The following is a 13,119-nucleotide window of genomic DNA, read 5'->3' on the forward strand; positions in this document are numbered from 1 at the left end:
GTGCTAAATCACTGAGATTTGGGAGCTGTTTATCACCAAGGCATAACCTGGCCTAAACCGGCCAATGTAAGAAACAAGAGATCCAGAACCACATGAGGTAATTCTACTTACATAAATGCACTCTGCAAGGAAATAAAACACTGCAATTACGGAAGACGCAGATTATGAAAACCATACCTATTGTGAGCAAAACGAAGATCCTCCCCAAAATTACACTTCTCTAACAAATAAAACTTAGAGAAATTCTTCAGACACCTAATCAATAAACATTTACTAATTTTGCTGTACCTCTGGCACTATGTTTCAGATAAATTTTTAAAACATTCCTGCATGTTCTTCCTAACTGCTCAGGGATTATGCCAATATCTAATAAAAATAAAACACAGGGTAAGCACCTTGTCCACAGCAATGATTTAGACAACAGAATAGGACTTAGCCACCAATTTTTATTTCTGTTACCTAAATCCTGTCAGATTTAAACCCTTTAGAAAAAGAAAAACTAAAGAAAAGAGCAAAGGCAGATTTTAGCTTAAAATTTTGTGCTAAAATGATCTGTGGTAAGTTAGGTGGTACATTTCACTTGTAAGCATCTTTCACACATTAAGAAACTTACACAAGTTTACAAGTGTAGTTGGTAAATAACTTTCACTTATTCATTAGCAAAACATCTGTTTAGTGCCTGTGGTGTAAGGATATTCTACATAGTGCCAAAAGATATACAAGAGTCTAACACCCTCTTCCTAACTCCCCTCAGTTCGGGTCGAATAAAGCAAACACCCGGAACTATAGAGCAAGGTGGTGTGCCAAAGGAGACACACACCAAGAGGAAAGAGGAAGGAGAGTTCACAAGTGCACAAAGCAAACAGGCTCTTTTATGAAGCTGATGAATTTAAAAGTGCTTCTGGGGGCACCTTTTCCTTCTCCCTCCACTACCCCTCCCACTCCTGGGAGCACACGTTCTCTCTAATAAAATCTTTAAACAAAAGTGCTTCTGTTTTTCATTATAATTCATTTTTAATGTTTCTATTAGCAAAGCTGTTACAATCTTAAACAAGCACATATTTCAAAGTATACATTTTTAACACATTTCATTAGTTAAACCTACATACCAAATAATGTCAAATTATTTAGTGAGACTGGAGCACTGTCTTTTATTTATTTATTTTAAAAGATTTTATTTATGTGAGAGAGAGAAAATGAGTTGGGGGGAAGGGCAGAGGGAGAAGCAGACTCCCTGCTGAGCAGAGAGCCCAATGTAGGGCTTGATCCCAGGACCCTGAGATTAAGACCTGAGCCAAAGTCAGTCGCTTAACCGACTGAACTAGCCAGGAGCCTCTGGAGTACTGTCTTTTAAAATATCTTTTCGGAACGCCTCTATATTTCAGAAATCTAAGAGCCAACTAAAAGTTTCCAACTCCTCTACTTTCAAAGAAAAAGCTGTGTTTCCTATTTGCGTAATAATTAACTAGTAATACTGTTGCTGATAGTGATCAACATTTGACACTTATTACATGCCAAGCACCATCCTAAGTGTCATGTGTATTAACTCAGTTGGCCCCTCCAGTGCTCCATGAGATAGGTGTTATAGCACTATCCCAATCTCATGGCTAGAAAAATGTCAGCACAGAGAAGACAAATAAATTACCAAGGATCATACAACTGGTAAGTAAAAGAATTACTCTTCTGCAGTCTGGCTCTAGAGCACAAGCTTTAACCATTACAATACATTATTATGCACCTTGATTGTTTTGCAAAGTCTTTTTACCTACCTTAGGAATAACCCAGCGCAATTTAAGTGTCCCTGCCAGGAATTTAATACATATTAGTCTTAGTAGAGGAATGATCCATTTCATTTTGATGTATTTTGCATTCCTTAGCCAGTTTTAATTCAGTAAGTATATACTGAGCATATTAAGTTATGTCAGGCACTATGTGGGATAAGACAATGAACAGACACGGCTTCTGCCCTGCCCTAGCTTATGATATAGTGGGAGGAATATATCAGCCACTAACTAAACATAACACAGAAGAACTGTGGAGAGAGAGAAACATGAGCAAGATACTGTGAGAGTTTAAAAGGAACTGTGTGACTTTGGTTTGAGGATATACGTAAAGGGAGAGAGAAAAAATAACTTAAAACAGAATTAAGATAGCAAATGTCAGGAAAACTAAAATGCCACTAATTAACATATGAAACATATATAAGAACTTTTATAAAAACTTACAAAGAATATTTGCAAAGAATGAAAAAAGTTTTGTTTTCAAAATGGCAGGCTGAAGGGCCACCTGGACATCCACGTAGACAGGACATCCACGTAGACAGGATTACTAGTTCGAAATACGTAAGACAGAGTCATAAAAATCTACATTTTATAAACACACAGAAGCCTTTCCAAAGTTTTAATTAAATTAAAGCATCCTTTATACTGTTTGGCAGGATGGCAGAGATATTGGTTAACTTTACCAGTTCGACATGCATATTTACAAGTACTAAATGGAATATATAATTTCCAAACTGTAAGAGGAAAAAGTGGAATGAGGCAGGAATAAAGCAGCAATCCACAGGAATAAAAGGTACAGCAGAGAGAATACAGTCAGTGGTACTGTAACAACATTGTATAGTGCCAGATGCTACAAGACAGACACCTGTGGTGAGGACAGCATAACATATAAACGTTTCCAATATGGCACACCTGAAACTAATGTAATAATATGTCAACTAGACTTCAGTTTTGCTTTTTTTTTAAAGCAGCAATCCAGTAAGAGTAAGGGAAAGGGAATGAAAAGCAAAGAAAAAGTACAGAAAAAAACATAAATAAAAAATAAGATAGTAGAAATGAATCCAAAAATCATCAGTAATAATGAACAAATACATTGACTTCAAAGACTCAAAGCTCAGAATTAAAGCACAAAATTCAGTGATCTGCTATTCATCAGAGAGACACCCGAAGTATAACAGCATATTTAAGGTCAAAATGAAGATACAGACGAAGATACGTGAAGCAAATAACCAGTGGTTATCTTGACAGACAAAAAAGAATTTAAGGAAAAAGCGTATGTAGAGATAAAGGACATAATTGAATGATAAATGAACAGTAAGAAGACATAATAATCATATACCTATATACCCACATGTAGCTAACATAGCCTTTGAATAAAACAGAGATCAAACGAATTCCTAGGAAAACTTAACAAGACCAAAAATCATGAGATTTCAAAGTATTTCAATGACCAGATCACACAGATAAAAAAATTAGTTAAGATACAGACAATTTGAATAACACAATAAATAACCTTGGCCTAAGGGAAAAACTTCAGAACTCTTGGAAAAAATTATTCATTTTACTGCGTATGTGTAGAATATTTACAAAAAATGATCGTATATTTTATCAATACAAAGAAAGACTTTATAATTCCAAAAAATCAATGTCAAATAGATCACATTCTTTAGCCACAATGTTTATTAAAGTTTAGAAACCAACAGTTATAATTTTATTAAGTCCAAATATTACTTTTAAAATATCTTAACTTTAGTGATCTAAAGAAATATAATTACCTTGTTGGTGTTGAGTTTTCCAATTTCATCTAGATCCAAAAACATGTCCAAATCACATCCTAATTTCCCAAAACTGTTCACTGAGGAGCCAAAGGGTCTCACTGTACAGTCCTGAAAATATGCAGCTGCTAGGTCTTCAATAAGAGAACAGGTGAGATATCGGAGCTTAATGTCCTCCTCCGTTAACTGGAACTCCTTCAGGAGAGTGTTCAGCTGATCATCCATCTAGCTGGCCAGAACAAAACCAACAAAATACAGAAAATGTACAGGTCATATAAAATAACTGTCATTTTACTTCCAGAGATCTGATGGCTTTGGAGACCTACCATAAAAACATATCCCTTTTCCTTCAACCATAAAAGTTGGTTAGATTTTTTTAGGGGCGCCTGGGTGGCTCAGTCGGTTAAGCTGCTGCCTTCGGCTCACGTCATGATCCCAGGGTCCTGGGATCGAGCCCCGCATCGGGTTCCCTGATTAGCCGATAGCCTGCTTCTCCCTCTCCCTCTGCCTGCCTCTCTGCCTACTTGTACTCTCTCTCTCTGTCAAATAAATAAATAAAATCTTAAAAAAAAAAAAAAGATTTTTTAAAATATCCCTTTAAAAAGAACTGAGGAATGATAACATTGGCAAAATCAAAGTTGGCCAGAACTAAAATCACTACTTTACAATTAAAGTATTGTTTTAGGAAAATGAAAATAGTCAAATAAAATGCTCCAGAAAGAGATCAAAGCAACCACAAAGCTAGACATTTTTTTTTTATCACATTTTAAATGAAGTTGGGGGGAAGGAAGAAGCAATGTTAAAGACAAGAAACACTAGAAATAAGCAATGCTTTAGGTAATGAAGGCCCAAGATCCCTCAACTCCTCAGAATAATAATCCTGTATCTTCACCAGAAAACTGGTGTTAAAGGCATCACATTTCGAAACTGTGCAAGTATTTAAAATAAAAATCATAGCCTCAAATGCCCTTATTTGGAAATAATATTGAAATTAACTGAACTAAGCATTCAACTCAAGAAAAATAAGTAAAAGAAAAGAAGGAAATGTAGGTTAGAAAATCAAACCAAAAAATACCATTTTGATAAAAATCATGAACTGATTCTTTGAAAGGACTACTAAACTAGCTAAACCTTTGACAAGCCTTTGTAGAAAAACTAAAACTAATATAAACAATGTTAGGGCAGCAAAACAGATTAAATCAGAAATGAGATTTTTTTTTTTTGGAGATATTTTTAAATTTACAGAAAAATGCCAGGTACAACTATATGTCATTACGTTGACTGGAAAAAGAAAACCTGAACAGTTCAAAGGCTGAAAACTCTGGAAGAAGGTGGTTACTTGGGAGGAGTATAATGGGGGTGTGGGGGCGGGCATCGGGGAAGGATTACTTTCACTTTACACTCAACATATTCTGTAGTCTATTTTATGATAAGAACCTATAATATACAAACTAATGTCATATATACACACACATATTTTTAGAAATTGGGGAAGTATACCTAAAAACTTACACTTTCTGCATAACAAAGTAATTCAGAAAGCTTCTTGTTTGAAGGAGGGGAATGATTACTGCTTTGTATACAGGACTGTTCTGAAGTCTGGCTTGATGGATTCTTCATCTTTAAATTGAAGAAACGCGACTTGAATGGAATTGCAGCCTCTGTCTCCATACTCGGAGTTCGAGTTACATTCTGTAGTGAAGTGACACTTTCCTTTTGAGAAAACTCTACAACTGCATAAAGACCCTATGCCAAAATCATAAGGAAAAGCAGAAGACATCTCAGAAGGATATATTTTACATATTTACATAGTGTTTCAGTTCAAATTTCCAAACGATTATCATAATACTAAAAAAGATTCATTACAAATGAAACACTTCTAACACAAGCCCTGGTTTTAATCATTATAAGCAGACTAAGAAAAGGAACACCATAAAGTGATACTAGTCAACAGAAGCTGAAAACGATGAAATAGAAAATCATAAGGCAAAACAAAAATCCCCTCCCCCCAGCCTTTATCCCTAAGATAACAGACGAAAGTATTCAAATAATGGAATCAGTCAGTTATAAGTTACTTAGAATTCTGTAGTAATGCCATAAGGATGTCTATTCTCATACAAAAAAAAAATCATTAAAGAAATTTAAAGAAAGATGTAAGATATCAAAAGAGAATCTAACTTTACCATATTGCAAATAACAAATGGGACCTTTACCTTTCAAAAGCATGAATGTCAGACTGTTTTCAAATACTTACAAAGCTCTCATAGAAGAAATGACTATTAATACGTCCATGTTGGGATAAATATTTCAGAAACTTTTTTTCACTGATTTTATTTGGGCAATGTATTAGAACAGTTCGCTGTGCCTGTTCTCGTCTTTCTTTCTGCACCTCAGAGAATTTCTTTTTGGGAGTCCTGTCTTCAGAGCCTGTGAATGAGACAAAAACATTTGCGGCACACACACACACACACACCGATATAAAATTTAAAGCATATTTCAATAAGGTATATAAAGATTTTATAGCTGACTAAATAAATCCAAATCTCATCTTCTTCTTTACCTATGTAAGAATGAAGCTATACTACTTTTGATTTTCATTTAACCATTCTCTTGTAATTATCATTAATGCTGTCCACTTTCCCAGTTTTGATTTACTGTATTCAATGCACAGCGCTGAAAAGAGAGAGATCCACAAAATTATAAAAGCAAAATCAGGAATGTAAAATCACTCGTTAACACCTCCCCAAATAAATACGCACATACAAAATCTGTATAAGCTGTAACATTCCAGAGCCTAAAAGAAATTATTATAAGCCTGAGTGTAACGAGAATGAGTTTAGAACTTTAATGTATTAAAGTAAGTTATTATAGTTTTTCTTTGTCGTGGGCTTTGATCTGGCTGAAACAATTAACAATGAGTTACCAACTACCGTGCTGTGTATCACAGGGAAATCAAAGAATTTAAAATCGAGTTGCTGCCCATAAAAGTTCATGATAATTTTACTAATGACATACATGATTATTTCTTTTTTCAAAAAAAACCACTCCAGGGGGCGCCTGGGTGGCTCAGTCGGTTAAGCGACTGCCTTCGGCTCAGGTCATGATCCCAGGGTGCTGGGATCAAGTCCCGCATCGGGCTGTCTGCTCAGCAGAGAGTCTGCTTCTCCCTCTCACTCTCCCTCTGTGCTCGCCCTCCCTACCTCTCTCTCTCTGTCTCTCAAATAAATAAAATCTTTGGGGAAAAAAAAAAACAACAAACACTCCAGGGGTTGGGGGTTTTACAATCACAGGAAATGAAGACAAGAGCTGTGAAAGTCAAGAATTAGATATTAATAAATCAATTGACCACAAAGGAAAGATCAACAACTAAGTATAAAGCCAAACAATGAGTTTTAGCAACTCATTTTTCCTCCAATATATTTAACTTCTAGTTGGGTGGCTTAAAAGTGTTTCCAGAAGTCTGGAATGGTAGATTCTAGAGATTATAAACCACCAAGTCTGATATCAATACTCTAAAGAAATTCCAAAGAGAATAAATAGTACAGAAAATAGAATCGGTATGTGGAAATTGGCAGATGCTTTTAGACTCCTCTTCTTTCAAAAGGTTATAAAACTGATGGATCAAGGAATACTACAAACTACAAAACAACAAACACACTTAATTTATCTTAATTTCCGCAAACTCCAATACATCCTTGCAGACCAGACAGACAAATGCGCGTTAAGGCCAGTAAGGGCTTGCGGAACCCTAAACTGTGTTCATTAGTACAGACCCAAAGGCAGTCTCTAATGGCACACCACAGAACTCTTGGCCCTGACACAGTCCCCATGTCCAACAATTGATCAAACAGGTACTGAGTACCTTTCCTGCATTTACTGTACTAGATACTGAAAACACATCTCTTAAATAGGGGTCCACATCTCCATCCTGAATGCCAACTCTTTAACATCCATCTCTTATTTCAAGGCCTAATGCCTAAACTGGTCTCATTCACACTAGTCTTTTCCTTCTCAAGCAATTCTTTGCTGCCGAAGTGACCTTTATAAATTAATCTTTTTAAAAAGTCTTATTTTTTGCCCTCCTTGCTTCAAGCCCTTCAGTAGCTTCCCTACTGCATTCAAGATCAAGTCTAAACGTGACAGCGTGGGCATGTATAGTTATCGGCATTTTGTCCCACCGCTCCTCTTCAACGTCAGTTTCTACCATTTCCTCCTTTTGCACTGTTCACTTAAGGTATTCCATACACAATACTACCACATACTGTGAACTTTTAAAATCTTCCTGTCTCTGAATGGAATGCCCGCTTTCTTATTTTCTGCCTCGAAAACTCCCATTCACCCTCCCAGAGGTGTGTGAAGACTTTTGACTTTCCAGGACAGACTCTCCTCTATCTCTCTATTACCTTACTTCAACATCTGTGAAAGAAGGTAATTCTTGGTATTGTATTTATTTAACAATATGGAAAAATATGTCTTCCATATTGAGGACAGAGACTATCATTATTCACTTCGATCTCAGTCTATTGACAGTCCTCCCAATTTTTTCCTTTTTTTTTTTTTTTTTGATCCAGGCTTTGCCTAGACCACCTCACCCACTTTTCCCTTTGTAATTACTACCTATATTTTCTTGTCTCTAGTTTTCACTGAGTCTAGACTGATGTCCAAGTGCTTACTGTAAAAGTAAAGCCAAATTGTTAAATTTTATAAAGTAAAAGTATAAATCCTTCCCTAGTTCTCTGCCCCTAATAACACCCAACTATTAAGTTTGGTATTTATGTTCCCAGATATTTTTAAGGCATATATAAATATACACATTTGTATTTCTCCACAAAGAACCATTTTTTACATAATTAAAAATTACTGAAATCATACTATACATTCTGTTTTATAATATGCTTCTAAAGACTTAATACATTGGTGATATCTCTGTTTCTATGTTTACCTCATTATTTAAGCAACTGTGTAAGTATTCTTGTTAATTCATCATAGGTTAGTCAATCCTCTACTGATAAATATTTGGGTGGTTTTCCTTTCTTCACTATTACAACAATACTGCAGTATCATCTGCATACAATGTCTTTGCACCTTTTTGCAAGTATATCCCTGCAGTTGATCACTAGGGAGGAAAGACTGAATTTAAGATTGACAGAGAAATCTGATAAAAGATGAAGAAATGTGCTTGAGAAGATAGGAGAGGTAGAATCCAAAGTATTAATAGTTCTGGCCTTGAACAACAGTAGGTAAAAATGATGAGGACAAGACAAAGTTGTGAAGGAGGGGACAAAGAATTCAGGTAGTTTATTATCTCACAAAAAGCTTATCAAATCTACCAATGACACAAAGTTCAGAGTAAAAAGTAGTGAGTGCTAATATTTTACGACCAACACAATTTATGGCATTGATGACATAATCTGGTAAGCATAAACTTAACACAAAAAATAAGACTAAATACTGTCCTGCATCTAAAATTAAAAACAACATGAAGATACAATGACATAACGGGGAAGAAAATTAATCTAGGAGTAGTTGCATATAAGAGGCCCAAAGTTTAATTTGATCAATGCTCAGAATTAGTCAAAGAAATGTCTTAATTTCTGGGATATGGATAGGGAGAGAATAAACATATATAAAACTCCAAACTTGGGGCTCCTGGGTGGCTCAGTTGTTAGGCGTCTGCCTTCGGCTCAGGTCATGATCCCAGGATCCTGGGATTGAGCCCCGCATCGGGCTCCCTGCTCTGCAGGAAGCCTGCTTCTCCCTCTCCCACTCCCCCTGCTTGTGTTCCCTCTCTCAATGTGTCTCTCTGTCAAATAAATAAATGAAATCTTTAAAAAACAAAACAAACTCCAAACTTTATTAAAACAAATGTTTTCAAAAATCCAAATTCAAGGGATAACAGAACTTCTTTACTATTTACTGGCAAGGCCACATATGCAGTATATGTTCTACTCTGGACATAATGGATATAAAGGATTTTAAAGAACCAGAGAGGGGCTCCTGGGAGGCTCAGTAGGTTAAGCGTCTGCCTTTGGCTCAGGTCATGATCTCAGGGTCCTGGGATCGAGTCCCGTATTGGGCTCCCTGCTCAACGGGGAACCTGCTTCTTCCTCTCCTGTTTCCCCTGCATGTGCACTCTCTCTCTCTGTCAAATAAATAAAATCTTAAAAAAAAAAAAAAAGAAAAGAAACAAACAGAGAACATCTGGAGAGGGGTAGTAAAAGGTCTAGAAACTGACAGAGAATTACTGTAATAAAGAATTACTGTAAATACAGCCTGGAAAAAAAACTAATGAGAACCCAAATGCTGTCTTCAAATATAACAGTGAGCTGTCTTCAAATATAACAGTGAGCCCTCCATTCGTGCAGCACTTCAGTTTTCCAAGCACCTTCACATACACACTCTATTTAGAATCTCACAATAATTTTTGAGATACAGTGGGTCTATAACTGGTGGAAAAACGGCACAAAATCAAACATCTATAAGCTAAGTAGCCACTTATAGAATTAATCTGTTGTCTGATTGCCTAGCATCTGTCCCCCTTGTTCGAGTTACAACACATCCTGCTTGTAGAAAGCCGCTATATGAAGTTGTAGGGGGGCAGTCAATACAGTTATCCTACCTGTGACACTGACCCTCACCCCATTAGATAGGCTAAGATTATTAGACTATTTTGGATAGCTCCTCTGGGTCCAAAGGGTGGGGGGGCAGGGTGTGATCAATCAAAAGTTCTTTCTTCAAATTCAGGTAAAAGATGATCTTATTCTTCCTTCTGGCGAAGGCTACAAACATGTAAACATGAAGCTGCTGTGGCCATGCCTCTGTGTAGAAGAATCTGAGATAAGGGGGCAACCAAACAACAATACCCCACATTGACCACATCTATCCACCTTAACGCATCTAGCTCTCTCTGACGTTTGGTTACATGGGTTGGTATATCCTCCCCCCTCTACTTAAGCTAATTCAAGTTAGCTTCTGTCACCTGTACCCCAAAGAGTGCTGAATAATACACTGCATATTCTTACTCTTAAAATTGGGGGTCTTTTCCACTACCCAAATGAAAGCTATGTCAAAGCTAAGCTTACTTAGCTCATTACAAACATTTTCCAACCATTAGAGCCTGACCAAAAAATGGATTTGGTTGATTTATGAAATACTGTGTTCCTTGTTACTAGAAAATATTACTAGAAATGTTTTCCAACAAGTTCTCATACTAAATGGAAACCTCAACTGGAAATTTCTCAAGTTTCTTCCAATTATAAAATGTTATGCTTCTGAGTATAAAGTGCAGTTACCTTCTTCTCTTTTAAAAAATGGAAAATAAATTCAGACGAAGATCTTGTTAGGCACCCCAAAAGTCCCTGAATATTTAGCCAATTATGATACAAAATGAAGCACATTTCCTAGGAAAAACAACAAAGCTGTATGAACAAAGAGTATAGTCTTGGAATCAGGTTTTTTCCTTATCTTTGCTACTTCATAGATGGGTAAGTTTCAACTCGCCACTTGGACTAGCCTTTTTCCTCACCTATAAACTGCAGTAATAACTCCTTCCATACCAACTTTACAGTTTTATTTCTCAAAGAGCTTAAGAAAAAACTCCCAAATCTAAACCACTATACAGATGTCAAATTACAATAGCTTCTTTGACAGAATCCTTACTTAAATTTTCAGTTACTTGAGCATTTTTAACAGAAGCAGTTTCTACCAAATACAATCCGATCAGTATGTCAGTGAAATGTCATATTAAGTAACAATTCTCACTCCCTGTCAATATGAACCTTTATTTATACAGTCTGATGAGAAGAGCAATCCCACCATTTATTTTAGGGGAAAACATTTTACTTGATTAGCCTACTACAAAAATATTCCCAGAAATAATTTCATCTCTTAAAACTATAGCCCCAAGAGGGGCGCCTGGGTGGCTCAGTTGGTTGGGCGACTGCCTTCGGCTCAGGTCATGATCCTGGAGTCCCGGGATCGAGTCCCGCATCGGGCTCCCTGCTCGGCGAGGAGCCTGCTTCTCCCTCTAACCCTCCCCCTCTCATGTACTCTCTCTCTCATTCTCGCTCTCTCAAATAAATAAATCTTAAAAAAAAAAAAAAAAAAACTATAGCCCCAAGAAATGGCAGAAATCAACATATTGCTTAATAATTTGATTCGAGGTCTAAATGAACTCAGCTTTGTAACCTTGCACAAGTTACTTAGTTCTTTGAGCCTCTCTGTACACCTGTTAAGTGGAGACAGATGATACAGTCTTTGCTAGGTTGTTTTAAAAATTGTAAATAAGATACATGCAGCTTCTGGGTCACAAGAGGGGTTCAGTAATAGTGGGCTTCTCAATACACAAAGAAGCATATAAATTTAGAACGTTTACGGGGCAGCAGCCTGTTCCGGTGAATGCAAATCTGTTACCTGGTTACCAAAATGGCCAAAAGAATAAAGCAAACGCCAGTAAGGTCCACAGGCAGAATACTACATTTGGGAGCCGCGAATATTGTTATTCATTAATGCTTCACTACTCGTCCTCCATCAACAACTTATAAAATCAGATACATTTGTAAATTCAGCAACTGACCGATGTGTGGCATCACTGTTTTCATTGGGAACGTTGTTCTGCCAAATTATAAAATATTAGCAAGCCGTTCTCTTAGCCTGAATTTCACAAATATTTAAATACTTTCATTTCTGCACACGGGCGTCCTCAAAGAAACATCACCCACCCCACTACCACCACGAGCAAGGAGCGGCCCTGCGTTCCCCTGATGAGATTAGAGGAGGACGGGACACGGCCTCACCCTATTGCCAAAGGCTCCAGGCACAAGCCACGCGCTCGCCCACGATCCCAGTCTCTTTCCCTTTCCCTCGCCCGCGGTGGGTCGCCGATACAGAGCAAACCGAGAACACGGCGCCATCACCTGTCTCCACGTTCCTCGAGGACTGCTCTTCTCTCTTAACGTCTGCTGCCACAGTTCCTGAGCAACTGAGAAGCCTGTGAGTAGGACGCAGGACTTGACTTCTCTGAGCACATAGGGGTAAACAGGCCAACATCCCCACGCCGCGAGCCGCCATTGTCAAAGTAACACGAGCGGGAAGACGAAAGGGCACAGACTCCCGCGCATGCGCGCTGGAGCGAAAGGAATGGGAAGCCTAGAGGGTCAAACTAGGTGAAAGCTGCCGACTAAAGGTGCCTTTGCTTTTGCACCTGTTTCTTTTCCGCTCTCCCACAGTTCTCTAAAAGACCCCTCCCCAATAGAACGAGCCCACCACCTGCCCTTTAAAATAGTCCTGAAAACAGAACCAGAGAGCAAGGTCATGAGGAAGGAGCACGGACTTGGGAATCTCTACCTAGAGTATAATAAATGCCAACACTTTTTCTGTAACAGACACTGTTGTGAGTGCTCTACTTGTAATTGACTCTTAATCCTTAATCCTCGCGGAGCAGGGACCCTGATGCGGACCTCAATCCCAGGACCCCGGGATCATGACCTAAGCCGAAGGCAGAGGCTTAATGACTGAGCACCCAGGCGCCCCAGTACTTCATTCTTTCCTGTGACCAAAAATAA

At 37.7% G+C, this 13,119-nt stretch overlaps 1 protein-coding gene across 1 annotated transcript in view; it reads right to left on the reverse strand.

Annotated features, from left to right (window-relative positions):
- Window positions 1-12,732, reverse strand: part of MTPAP (mitochondrial poly(A) polymerase) — a 30,665-nt gene extending 17,933 nt beyond the window's left edge. Inside the window, exons 1-4 of the mRNA XM_034987204.1 lie at window positions 12,472-12,732; window positions 5,811-5,983; window positions 5,069-5,302; window positions 3,557-3,781 (exon numbers count right to left, since the gene is read on the reverse strand). Of these exons, the coding sequence (XP_034843095.1) occupies window positions 3,557-3,781; window positions 5,069-5,302; window positions 5,811-5,983; window positions 12,472-12,625 (786 nt within the window). The 5' untranslated portion in view covers window positions 12,626-12,732. The remainder of the gene's footprint in view (window positions 1-3,556; window positions 3,782-5,068; window positions 5,303-5,810; window positions 5,984-12,471) is intronic.
- Between the last annotated feature and the right edge of the window lie 387 nt (window positions 12,733-13,119).

This window comes from Mirounga leonina, unplaced genomic scaffold (genome assembly GCF_011800145.1).
Source record: "Mirounga leonina isolate KUSES-001 unplaced genomic scaffold, KU_Mleo_1.0 Mir_413, whole genome shotgun sequence".
Lineage (NCBI taxonomy): Eukaryota > Metazoa > Chordata > Mammalia > Carnivora > Phocidae > Mirounga > Mirounga leonina.